This window comes from Cebidichthys violaceus, unplaced genomic scaffold (assembly GCF_023349555.1).
Source record: "Cebidichthys violaceus isolate CVI_PGR_0920_01 unplaced genomic scaffold, fCebVio1.0.p SCAF_33, whole genome shotgun sequence".
NCBI classification, from domain to species: Eukaryota; Metazoa; Chordata; class Actinopteri; order Perciformes; family Stichaeidae; genus Cebidichthys; species Cebidichthys violaceus.
In genome coordinates, this window is record NW_027176517.1 from 2,890,441 (window position 1) to 2,903,736 (window position 13,296).

The following is a 13,296-nucleotide window of genomic DNA, read 5'->3' on the forward strand; positions in this document are numbered from 1 at the left end:
TATGGAGGCGGGGAGGAAGAGGCGGAAGTGACCAGAAGTCACCAGCAGAGGGCAGCGTTCCTCCGTCAACCAGCAGAACTACGGCGAGGAAACTCTCATTCACAATAATTAAATAAAACTTATTAGATTTTATTTTTAACAAGTAAAATAACACAGACATTCTGAAACGAAAAATAGTAGAAAACAATATTATTGACAATTCACACAACAATATGTTTGAGTTATGTATTACCTTTGTATAGTTAAAAACAAAATGTGTTTTATTCAAAAAAAGTTTGCTATAGCCAACCAAGGCTAACGGATAAAGCAGTGAACAAAAATGTTTAATTAAAAGCAGAATTGAAGATTGTTAGAATATTAGACATCAGAACTCTTTTTGTTATTATGTGGAGAATCCCAGGAGCAAAAAGTAACTTTTGAGTTAAAGAAAGCAATTTTAAGAACTTTTTGTAACAATAACTAAATATAAAATATGTATCAGATTGAGTAAATCTCCATCCGGTTACACATTGAGCTCAGAGCCTCGCGTATCCTTCTCTGCGGCGGTCTCTGATGAACAGGGAGGTCAGCACAGCGATCAGAAGGAGACCCACCACTACGGCCCCGGAGATGATGGGGGTAACTCGTCTGTTAAAGTCGGGCCAACACTCCACCTCTGGAACAACAGGAGAGCAAATACAGGAAGCCAAAAGAGGCCAATGATTTAAAAACAAAGGACTTTAATTTAAGCAGAAACATGAGGAATCACCGATCTGTCATTTGTGTACTGACACTCTATTTCTTGTTATATGTGATTTCATCTTGCAGAAAGCTGCAGTGCAGAGGTAGATCCACCGGCTATTGTCTTCCATCATTTATAGATTGTGCACAGCAGCACTAAACCATTAGCTTTAGTTTCAGGACATGTATTTTTCTGCAGCTCCTGTCTCCAACAGGACAAGAAGCTACCACACCATCTGATGCTCTAAAATGTCATCCTCAAACATGGGAAGCTTGTATTGTATCCAGACAGCTTTATCTTCAATCAGGTTTTCCCGGCACATTTTATTTATTGTATCCAGCCCAGATGTGTCTGGCCCAGATGTTTGAGAGAAATAAAGACAGTAAAACCTTTTAGCAATCATTGTTGTGTAGCTTCCTCTTTAAGAGATTGGATGAGCGCCCTGCTGGACTGTGTAGGAGAAGCCTAGTGAGAAGCTGAACACAGTGAGTTCCTCCTGTCTGTAGCTATCAGTGAGTTTAGTAGATAACGACATGACCTGATCAATGGTAGAACACACATTTGAAAATGTATTAACACGAGAGGAAGCACAGAGCAGACTGTCACGCTGAGCTGCAGGTGTAGGGAGTAATCTGTCCAGTAAAGGAAGTCATAAGTCAAGTGTTACTTTTCACCCAGTATTGTGAATGTGGTCCTCGTGTTCCCAAACAATACTAATTAGAGTTTCTGCAGCTTCTAAATGTGGTTATAATTCTAGATATAGAGCAGTATAAAACCACGTACACAAGTTAAACTTAATTTACCCCTGCATCACTGAACCCACATGATTAGCTCACCTAGTCCGTACTGTCCGTTGGGCACAGTGAAGGCCTGCATCTGCAGAGGAACCAGCTTGATCCTCAGCTCCGGCGACGTCCAAAGCAGTTGCTCAGATTGGCACTTGAAGCTCTGTCCATTATCTGCTGCGAACAGCTTTCCATGAGCCAAGGAACCTGAGTACGTCTTGTCTGGGAGGAAGAGGATGTAAGACAGGGACAGTTACGCTCTTTGTGTCAGCAGGTTGTTGTTCAATCAGAAATACCAGCTCAATGGTGTCTGCCTTCTTCTCTCTCTATGTGGACTCACTGGCACATCCTCGGCAGACAGGCAGAGGAGACACACGAGCAGTCAGCTTGTCGACGTAGAAAAGATTCTTTTCCTGGAGACAAAAATACAAATGATTCATTCTGAAATGTTCTTTTGTTGTGAACTTTTTTGATCTGGTTGTGAAACTGGAAGACACAGTGATGCTCTGTGCAATAGTATAATAATAATAATAATAATAATAATAATAATAGTGTTCCTATGACATCTTGACATAGATGAATTCCCACCAGGAGATGATTGAACACTTAATGATGTTTTTGTTTGTTTGATGACACATTTTCAAATACTTTTTTTCAGGTGAAGCCTTTATGTCTCATCTCTATTATTTATCACAATGGCTGCATTTCTGAACATGCAGGGCATCAAACTGGTCATAGGTTTGATTATTACAGTAAAGTATCAAAATTATCAAAATGCAGAAAAAGTCCATGCCAGTGTTTTATCATTACTCTGTAAAATAACGGCAAATCGATGTCATTGTTGCATGTAGCTGCAGTTGTTTATCAGGCTTATTTTACTCATTTAATCTACGACGATGCATTATTGCATTATACTCTGTAACATGATGCATCGCTGTGAAAGTCAACTTTTTCTGTTCTCAACTTTGTGACGATGCATTTTTCAGCTGATCCAAGAGGATTTTTAAATAGTTCATTTATTTTAATAAATATTTAGAATGAGAATTTTCTCAACTCATAAAGGAACTTCAATCTAATCTGTAAAATAACTCAAGCTGTAGTGGAGCAAAATGTACAATATTTGCCTCTGAGATGTAGTGGAGTAGAAGTATAAAGTTGAATGAAATGGAAACACTAAAAAGTACTTTGACTTTGTACTTAAGTACTTAGTATTTAGTTACAGGATATGTGGGATAAAGTTCCTGCAGACATAGAGAGAACATGCACAGAGAGGATTCATGTGAGTTTGTTCTTAAGTGTTGTACCTTCCTGAAGGTGAACTGCAGACCGGCAGCATCGTCTGGCAGCGTGAGAGAGAGAACAGCAGCTTCTGTGTCGCAGTAACCACTGGTCCTGAACCTGGAGGGGTCCAGGTTGAAATACCAAGTCTTCTGAATGCACACAGGAGAGAAGTATTACTTCATGTCATCAGACATGAAGTAATACTTCATGTCAGCGTCACAAGTCAGCGTCTCTTCTCACTATATTGTTTAACTAGCAACATGTGACTGTATGAACACTCATCACTAAGAGAATGAACTTCCATGTAAACATGCATTAACCTCATCCAGAGCACACATTTAAAGGGTGTGATGGTCATTTTAGATTACACTTACAAAGACATGACACAAACGTGCTGAATTACATAGACACACAGGCTTTAGCACACTATTCACAACTTAACAACCCTGACACACACACACACACACACACACACACACACACACACACACACACACACACACACACACACACACACACACACACACTGCTGAGCCAGTCACAGTACTAACCTTCTTTTCAATGACAATGTACTCTACTCCCATGGTGGCTTTGATACAAGGTTTTCCAACAAGGTTTGTCACTACATAGGTCCCTGTATACATACACACACACACACACACACACACACACACACACACACACACACACACACACAAATATTAGCACACAAGACAAATTGGAAATGTAATGTACATTTTACATTAAAGACAATTCCGTAATATTACCAATAATAATAATAATGAATACAACTAGCTCCACCTGAACGTGTGTCATCGTCAGTAACAGTCAGATATGTACATTTTGTTTGTTTCTTACAGTTTTTTATGCTGTCGTGAAGTTTCATATTTCAAATTGTGTGTATTTTTTTACTTTAATTATTGATTAAAGTTAAGTTAGTTAAAAAGTCGTACAAACACCTGTATATTGTTGCTGTCGTTTTAAATCCATCACTACTAATGGCATTCTTTTAACATCTTTGTAAATCCTGTTCACAGTAGACGGCAGTGGAAACGGGTGGTGTTGTTCTCCATGTTTATGATGAACGTGTACCTATTGGAGGAGCGGACTCAGAGGGCTGCAGCACCGGCGGGTGTATCTGGGCCTCAGAGGCTCTCTGGAGGTGGACACCTGGTAGAGGAAGAGACTCTCAACGTCTGTCTTCACCTGACATTTCTTTATTAATTCATAAAAAGGTAGCATTCCAAAATCAAGTAGACCCCATGTACACAGCTGACGACACATTTAGTTATTACAGCTGACATGCAGGAATAGAACCAGCAGGCTTCAGGTGTTCTGTTTGTGTCAATAACTGCATTGTAATCTGATTAAACACTTTAATCTGGAATATTCACCATTACAGCAACATATAGAGTGTATTTTGACACAGGGTCCCTCTAACTTAGTTTATATTGTACCTTAGTGTTGCATATTCCTATAAAATGTGCGTTTAATGAAATGATGTGCAGCTAGTTTACACCCAGTGAGCCTGGTGCAGGATTGGGGTGACAGGGTGTAAAGACAAAGCAACAGTCACATCTAACATTGTTGTTAACAGTTTTGTTCACTTTGTAACAAGAGCATTTACTTTTTGGATACGTAATTACAAACTCAATGTTAAGATATCTGGAGATGAATAAGCGGATGTAGTGGTGACAATGCTGAACTAACAATGAAACAAGGACTGTGATCGTCTGCTTCGATCAACGAAGACTAAAGCTACGACCACTGTGACACGGAGCACACAGGACTCATGTTCACGGAACACCCACTCTTTAAAGAGAAGGTGAAACCACGTCATGAAGACCAAACTGAATAAAGTAAACATTAGGAATGTTCACTCCCATCATTAGTGACCTCCTTGCATGTATGCACATAATTACAGACCGGATTAAATATTAGTTGGTGCTGCATGGCGTCATGTAAGTTTACTTGTATTTGAATTTTGCTGATTCATTTTTGGGACTTTGAAAGACTTTGAATGGTAAAAGTGCAGAAACCTTTCACCATTCATCTAACAGTCTCCTAAATACTGAACTGAGTCAAAGAGAAGACAGAGAGAGTCTGCTGAGAGAGTTCAGTCTGTCATCTGACGGTGAAATGAGATTTGAATGTTAACTCACCTGGAATACTCACCTGGAATAACAGCAGTCAGGAAGAAAAGAAACCATCCACCTGTCTGACCCCTCTGCACCATCTTCAATAAAGAGCAGAGCAGAGCAGACGAATGCTAGATGATGAGTGCAGTGAGAGTGCTGCAGCTGTGGTTTGGCTTGTGAATGTGAAACCGTTGAACACCTCGACACCTAAATGAGCCGCGCAGAGGAAGTGAATGGTCACAGAAGACAGACCGCTGCCTCTTCCAGCTCTGAGCTGACACCATGATGGTAACTTCACGTCAGTTAAACAGACACACTGTGGAGCCTAACTAACATAACTTAGACTTTATGTTTGATGAGTGATCACTGGCTGAAAAAGTGAAGAAGAAAATATCATGCTTAGGGTCAAGTTAGAGACAACTGACTTACATTACAAACCTCAGCAGAGCCGATAGCTACAAAGACTAACTGGCTTCTCTTCAGATCAGGGTCAACACTGGGAGGTGACTTTCAGGACCACAAAATAAACACTCCTGTTTCAATGTATGCTAAGCTAACCGGCTGTTGGCTGTACTTAGCTTTATATTTAACTTCTCATCTCGCTCTGCAGCCAGCAGATAAATATTGCCAATTTCCCAAAAAATCATGAATTATTCCTCGAAACATAGATAGATAGATAGATTTGTTTTACCTGAAAAGAAGAAACAAGGATTAGAGGTAGTTTTTTAGTTTGTATTACTTTCCTCTCCTGCTAGATTCAGACTTGTTATATTTGTTAGTGTTGTATTTGTTAGTGTTATACTTGTTAGTGTTATACTTGTTACAGTTGTATTTGTTACTGTTATACTTGTAGTGTTATACTTGTTAGAGTTATACTTGTTACTGTTATACTTGTTAGTGTTATACTTGTTACTGTTATACTTGTTAGTGTTATACTTGTTACTGTTATACTTGTTACTATTATACTTGTTACTATTATACTTGTTAGTGTTATACTTGTTACTGTTATACTTGTTAGTGTTATACTTGTTACTGTGCGGCCCAATAGCTCAGTGTGTCTTGGTGCATGTGTGACCACAAGAGGGCAGAATTATGATTTATGAGTCTGCTCTTGTCTAGATTTTTACACCATCACATTCCTTCTTCCTAACGTGTCAGAATTGAAGGCTTGCTTTGTATCATCTTTCACTACAGAGCTGTGTGATGAAGCTAACGTGTCTCCTGAAGGGTAACAGAGCCAATGATCTGCATGGGACACATGGAATATTTTGGCATGTTGACATCAGCTGACGGGTGAGCTGACCTCGTTGTACTTGATGAACTTGGTGTAATCCTGTACAGTAGCTGCACACAGACAACGCTAACACAACGTCTGCATGATACATCTGTAAGTGAGTGTAACATCTGAGCACATTTCACCTCACTTCACAGAGGAGAAGTGGGGAAATCAGTGGCATAGGCTAAAGGTCGACAGGGACAAAGTACCAGTTAAAACACACAAAACACACAGCGAGCAAACACACACACACACACACACACACACACACACACACACACACACACACAGCGGCCTCTAAACACGTAGAGTTAGGGATTGTTCTGCTACCTTACGCTACACTTTGTGAGGTTTAATTTGTGAGCATGTGAGTTGAGTTAGGAGAGCGTCTCTCTGTCTCTTTCAAGCTCACTAATGAAGGAAGTTAGTACATCTCTTCACATGCTCTCCTCTCTCTCGCTCTGATACTGTTGTATTGACTTGACAGGTAGGAGGGCAAACAAAAGAGCAAACATTTACTCTCCTTTTACCGACTGAGCGTTTTGAGCATTAGTGTGTGTGTGTGTGTGTGTGTGTGTGTGTCCTCTGTGCCCTCCAGTCCCCTGTGTATGTGTCTATCAGTGTGTCATCATCTTTCTCAGGATTCCCACCCACAGTTTCAGGAGAAGTTCACTCTCTGTGAGGAGAGGAGTCTAGTCTTTCCTCTTTACGTCCAGCAGGATCTACAGCAGGCTTCCCCTGTCAGAAACTGTGAGTACTGTATCACCAACAACGATAGACTGGATGAAAGTGTGCATCAACCGGCGTGACATTTGCCATTTCTTTGCCTTGCAGCAGAGCCAAACATCCATCAGGATCAGACGATGAGGAGCAGAGTGGGGCTGTGTGTGTTGGGCCTGCTGTGCCTCCACAGCTCAGTGTTTGGGCAGGTGAGGAGAAAAGAAGGATTACAGCAGTGGTGGAAGAATTCAGGTGGTTTACAGAGAAACCTCACTGAACATCGTCCATTTTGAGCAAAAGTCCTCCAATCAGAACTTTACTTCAGCAGAAGAACAGTACTAACAGCAAAATGTATCAACGTACAAAGTAGCATAAAATACAGTAGATTTCAAGTTTCTCAAAAGTGTACTGAAGGACAGTACTTGTATACTTTTTACTTATTTCCCTCATTGGTTACACAAATGTATTATCTGACATTTGTCTACATATTTGGATCATATGTGTCACGCTTGCTTTGTCCTTTATTTCAGAAATGTAGAGAGTAGAAATACCACAGCATATTGTCAGCACAATATACTTTAAGTATTAAAAGTAAAAGTAGTCATTATGCAGCAGAACTGCCCATACATTATATATTTGTTATTGGACATATATATTATTAAAGCTTTAACATGTAAATGTAATGTTGTAGTTAAGTTCACCAGCCTGATACAACTGTAAAGTAACTTTAGCTGTGAGGATGAATGTAATGGAGTAAAACTAGGCTACTGTATCGTTCCCTCTGCAATGTAGTCGAGTAGCAGCACAAACGTTTACTTGAGTAAATATACTCTGTTACTTTCCACCACTGCTTGTTACAGGTTGTGTCTGAGCTGCCAGAAGAGTATCTTATCCTTCTCAGATGATTTCATTCAAATGTCACTGTATACAATATTGTAGGCCTTCAATCATACCTCCTTTTGTGCATCAGAAATGCATCTTCCTTTGTTTCTTCTGTCCTGGGAGGCATTGGACGTTCAGCCCGGCGTCCTGATCTTCTGTGACGACCCATCGGTGGAAAATGCCGTCAACAGCGCTGTGAACAAGTTCAACGAGAGGTTGAGCACCGGACACAAGCTGGCCCTCTTTCAGATACTATCAGCTAGTAAGGTACAGCGATCGCAAAAAGAAGTGTTTCTGTTTCTTCACCTGAACTGCTGAGTACAGCCAAGACCCCTTCATAGAGTTCATAGATTTAAGTGTTATCAGAGTGTAAACATAGTGTTCAAATAAGTAACAAGCACACATCTTTCATCTGAAGTGAATGAATTCAAAAATGGATGTAATTTGCCAATACTTAAAATTCGTAGTTCTGTAAGTAAATAAGCATTAGTTTATTGAATTGAACTTCTTTCAGTGTTGTGGTTAATGTTCAGATGTGAATAGATCTGATGGTCGTTATCTTTGTAAAAACATCCACACGTCACAACGTGATGAATCAAGAGGAACTAAATCTGTGGGAGGAATACCAATAAGTTCTAGGAAAACATGTTTAGACACTTTAACCTCTGTGTGTGTGTGTGTGTGTGTGTGTGTGTGTGTGTGTGTGTGTGTGTGTGTGTGTGTGTGTGTGCGTGTCTACAGTCGGAGAACGGCTCAGACTCGGTGTACTCACTGCAGTTCACCAGCAGGAGGAGCGACTGTCCAGCTGGGAGCAACAAACCCTGGACAGACTGTGACTATCTGCCTAACGGACGCACGGTAAGCTACTGATGATCACATGAAATACACCTGCAGACAGTCTGCTGCTTCACAACAGGCCTCCATTGATGTCTGTGGAGAATACATTGGTAATAATCTCTAATGTAAATTCTTAAACAAACTGAAGCTTCTATTGCTTAAAGTTGGTAACACAATGTAAAGTAAAGGTTTGATTAAACATCATCTATACCGCTATTCTTCCAGAAGCCGATTTCATGCAATGCCACAGTCTACATGACGGAGACTGAAGCAGACACTCAGCAGGTGGATTGTCTGCTCGGTGAGTGAAAACAAACCCAGCATCTAAATATGTCTTTTAACAGTTATGTCACAAGTAAAACCAGCAGAATCAGCTTCAAGTTCAGTGAAACATGTTTTTCTAGATTTGAATTTGCTTTCTTGCACAGAGTTCGGTGAGAACCGCTCTCATGTCTGTAGATTGAATATGAAGCTACAGCCAGCAGACAACTAGTTTAGCTTAGCATCAAGAGACTGGGAAACGGCTAGCCTGGCTCTGTCAACCAACATCTCTAAATCTCACTCATTAACAAGTTAAATCTCGTTGAATCCATACAAAAACTCAAGTGAACCTCCAGGAAAACAACAACTTGGGCTTTTTTTTAACATATTAAACAAAAGAGATCTAAAATGTTAATTTGTGAGCCTTTGTTGCCTTGGGGCAGAGCCCGTCTAGCTGTTTACCCTTCTTCCAGCTAAGCTAAATGAACTGGCTTCTAACTGTAGCTCCATGTTAAAAAACCTGAGAGAATCTTCTCATTAATCTTCTTGTGATAGCACATAAACCAAAACCTCAAACTAGTCCCATAATTATTACAAGAAGTCCAGAAAGTCTGAATACAAGCTGAAGCCTTTTGCTTTACTCGTTTCCTGCAGTGTGAAATAATCTGGGACACTAAAGAGACAAGAGTCTTTCAATAAACGAGATGATTTCAGCTAACTTCTGTAATTTGGGAGTTAATTTAAGGCGCCTGTGGCTCAGCGGTAGAGCAGGGTCGTCCTTCAATCAAAGGATCGAAGACTAGAAAAGAACTATACTAGTACGAGACCATTTACCATGTAACCGTGTAACTGTGTTACCTTGTTACCTTGTAATTGTGTTACAGTGTTACCGTGTAACTGTGTTACCTTGTAATTGTGTTACAGTGTTACAGTGTAACTGTGTTACCTTGTAACAGTGTTACTGTGTTACTGTGTAACTGTGTTACCGTGTAACTGTGTTACCTTGTAACAGTGTTACTGTGTTACCGTGTTACTGTGTAACCATGTAACAGTGTTACTGTGTAACTGTGTTACCTTGTAACAGTGTTACTGTGTAACCCTGTAACAGTGTTACTGTGTTACTGTGTAGCTGTGTTACCGTGTAACAGTGTAACAGTGTTACTGTGTTACTGTGTAGCTGTGTTACCGTGTAACAGTGTAACAGTGTAACAGTGTTACTGTGTTACCGTGTTACTGTGTAACCGTGTTACTGTGTAACAGTGTTACCGTGTAACTGTGTTACCGTGTAACTGTGTTACCGTGTAACTGTGTTACACTGTTACTGTGTTACCGTGTAACTGTGTTACTGTGTAACACTGTTACTCTGTAACTGCATAACTGTGTGATCATGTGGGGAGTTCTCTCACAGCAGGAATCTCTGGTATACGTATGAAGAGAAGCACATTTGTCATTAAGAAAACAGCGAGTCATTGAGGACGCAGAGCATACAGAGGGGGGGCAGATTGTGAAATATATCAACACTATGTGGAGATATGGAGAGCGCAATATTAACTTATCACACCATAAAAGGCAGTGACGGTGTAGACTTTAATCTGTTTACCTAACCAGCCCACTCTCAAAAAATAAATAGATGTTTTTGTCTGTTCAGCTTCCAAAATATTTTACAGCTTTGGAAAAATCATTTGTGTACTTTTAGTGGAATCTGAAATTCAAGAAATAAAAGTGAGGTTTTAAGTAAGCAGCACTTAAATAATGAAGATAGTTTTTCCCTAAACTATCCTCTGTATAAGTTTTAGAATCAAAAATCTATTTTCCTGCATTCTGCAGGTCCAGACCAATCTATCCACGCCCATTTGGTGCCCGATCAATTTTGCGATGCTTCTCCTTCAAATTTAAGCAACTGTCACCAATTTTGGTTCAGAACGTCAACAGAACACCGAGCTGGAAAAAGTATCTGTTTTAGATTTTTGACGTTCCGTACAGTTTTGCTATAGCTGGCCCTCAAAGTTAGCTCAAATGCTGCTATTGCAGCCACATTTGGTGGACATGTGAACGTATGATGTCTGAGCGACCAACGTCACAACCGCATTCGTCTTCACTGAAAGGTTCTCGACACCGCTGAAGGAGCACTTCCGGGGTCCAAGCAATCGTCCCATTCGAGATGGGCACTGCACTAGAGGAAATAATCTCAATAACATGAGGTGACCGTAGAGTGACTGTCCTGAGCCACAACCATCTGCTGTCTCCTCATCCCTTCTTTTTCTCCTCTCCAGACGATGTCATCATTCCAGAGAGAGCCCCCTGTTTGGGCTGCCCTATGGAGATCGATGAGAACTCAGAGGACCTTAAGTTTCCTCTCTCCGTCTCCATCTCCAAGTATAACTCCATGTCCGACTCCACTCACTTGTTCACCCTGCACAGTGTCGGCTACGCCACCAGACAGGTAATAAGAAGAGAGAGGAAGTGGGACAAATGTCCGCGGTTTCTTTTATACCTACTGTCTGAACGTGTCCCTGTAGGTGGTGGCAGGTTTCAGGTTCAAGCTCAGGTTTGATATGAAGAAGACTACCTGCGCCAAGACCGAACACAAAGACCTCAACGAGCTGTGTGTCCCTGATGATCAGGACGTGGTAAATACAACACACACATTACAGCTGACACAATGTGATCCGGGCTCATTTCTGACCCGATGTGTCTCTCTGTGTGCGTTTATGTGTGCAGGAGTACGCTAACTGTAACTCTACTGTGGATGTGGCACAGTGGAGATTAGAGGTACCACAGCCCCACATCGAGTGTGAAGCAGGGGCGCTGCCTTCCACGGTGAGACACACTGTTCACGAGATGGTCAAACACAAGTCCAATAAGGAGCCCAACAGACTCTGATGTTACACTCTGATCTCTAACCCTCATGTTTTAAATGTGCTGCATTAATGAAGCTCTCACTTCTACAAAGCATAAAAGCAAAGAACTCCCAATTTAAATATCTATATATTTAAATCTACATTCAATATTTAGTATGAAGTGGTCTTCAACAGTTAATGCTACAGCAACCCTTATGAATGAAGAACAAACACTGTTGATTATACTTCTTCCTCTGGGGTATTCGATGTTTGGAGGACAATACTCGATTAGATAAGAGTATATATATTATATATGTATGTATAATTTGAATGCTGGACTGTTATGATCAAAGTGAAATGTTGACATTGAAGTCTGTTTATGTACCAAACAAAAGACATGCTGAGTAATAATAAGTGATAGAGTAAAGCAGCAAACAGCTAAACTAGCATTTACCAATAATAGATAAAGAAAGCGTCACAATGTAAAATGGGTTGTTAGCACAATTATTTTTTTCCATTTTGCTGCAAATATGAAGAAAGTGTCTACGCTCTCTGACCTTTCCAAACGTTTTAACTGTAGAGTGTCTCTTCTTCAGCTGATCAACAGGCGCCGTCCTCCTGGCTGGTCTCCACTCAGGAACTTTCTGTATAGCGTTACCCCCTCCGCCTCACCTCCAGCTCCACCCTCAGCAGCCCCCACCAAGGCTTCAGCCAAAGAAGAGTCCTCTGAGGAGGACACCACAGCCCCCAAGCTGTCCGCCTCCCCTGATGTGGCCACAGAAGCTGTGAACGACAGCCCCTTCCACTGCCCATCCAAGCCCTGGAAACCTTTCAATCCGGTCCAGTCTGCAGCTCCTACGAAGGCTGCCACGGAGGACTTCTCCCCCCCGCCCCCAGCAGAAGGGGCCTTCGGTGACACAGACCTGCTGGGATGAAAGTATCCTCAAGGAAACCACGTCCTCATTCAAAATGATCTCACTTATCAAACTCTCTCCACAGATGTGTTTGGTTGATTTTGTAGACTCTCTTACACTAGGTTGCATTGCAAGGATTCTTTAGAGACGTCTTTGAGGGTGTAATGCAGATTTAAAACACAAAAGGTTTAAGTCAATAAAACAAGCAGTTAAGGTGATAAAACGCGTTTCTTTTGGATCTGTAACTCCTCAGAAAGCACTGAAACAAAGGACTGACTTGATGACGACGCTCTAGATGTTATCCAAAGAACTGCTGTTTGAGCGTTTCTTTGAGTGAATCTAAGCAGTGAGTGATCAGGTCGTGTTGGTTCATTACAATACAAAATAAAACATAACTGTTCTGTGTGCTGGTTTCATGTGTGAATATCAATGCAGCTCACCAGAGTGCCTTTCTATATTCAAACAGTTCCTGTACTCACCTACCTATGAAGGTATTGTTTCATTACAAGGTCCAGAGTTCACACCGTCCATTAACAACGTCTTTGTACTATCATTGGCCCACATGATCTGTCCCAACTATTAATATTGTTGTTCTTTAAAAGGAATACAAACATCAGATTCAGCCCTTCACATTTCATGAA

The 13,296-nt window shown here is 40.9% G+C and overlaps 2 protein-coding genes across 6 annotated transcripts; one reads left to right on the plus strand and one right to left on the minus strand.

Moving 5' to 3' along the window:
• Positions 1 to 176: 176 nt before the first annotated feature.
• lamp3 (lysosomal associated membrane protein 3) lies at positions 177 to 7,974 on the minus strand. 4 transcript variants are annotated; one of them, XM_068725112.1, is made up of 8 exons: positions 7,875 to 7,974; positions 4,963 to 5,023; positions 3,880 to 3,957; positions 3,339 to 3,421; positions 2,811 to 2,936; positions 1,847 to 1,919; positions 1,558 to 1,728; positions 177 to 655 (listed from the first exon to the last, which is right to left on the minus strand). In XM_068725112.1, the coding sequence occupies exons 2-8, from the start codon at positions 5,021 to 5,023 to the stop codon at positions 516 to 518; spliced, it is 732 nt and encodes a 243-aa protein (XP_068581213.1). In that variant the 5' UTR covers positions 7,875 to 7,974; the 3' UTR covers positions 177 to 515. The 4 variants fall into 4 exon arrangements, with proteins under 4 accessions (XP_068581213.1, XP_068581212.1, XP_068581211.1 ...); XM_068725111.1 differs by lacking the exon at positions 7,875 to 7,974 and adding an exon at positions 5,355 to 5,439 and having other exon boundaries at positions 4,963 to 5,132; XM_068725110.1 differs by lacking the exon at positions 7,875 to 7,974 and having other exon boundaries at positions 4,963 to 5,241.
• kng1 (kininogen 1) lies at positions 6,795 to 13,060 on the plus strand. Of its 2 annotated transcripts, none has more exons than XM_068725108.1 (9): positions 6,795 to 6,951; positions 7,036 to 7,130; positions 7,927 to 8,070; positions 8,545 to 8,661; positions 8,866 to 8,941; positions 11,175 to 11,344; positions 11,421 to 11,531; positions 11,623 to 11,721; positions 12,338 to 13,060. In XM_068725108.1, the coding sequence occupies exons 1-9, from the start codon at positions 6,810 to 6,812 to the stop codon at positions 12,674 to 12,676; spliced, it is 1,293 nt and encodes a 430-aa protein (XP_068581209.1). In that variant the 5' UTR covers positions 6,795 to 6,809; the 3' UTR covers positions 12,677 to 13,060. The 2 variants fall into 2 exon arrangements, with proteins under 2 accessions (XP_068581209.1, XP_068581210.1); XM_068725109.1 differs by having other exon boundaries at positions 6,882 to 6,951; positions 7,039 to 7,130.
• Positions 13,061 to 13,296: the final 236 nt, after the last annotated feature.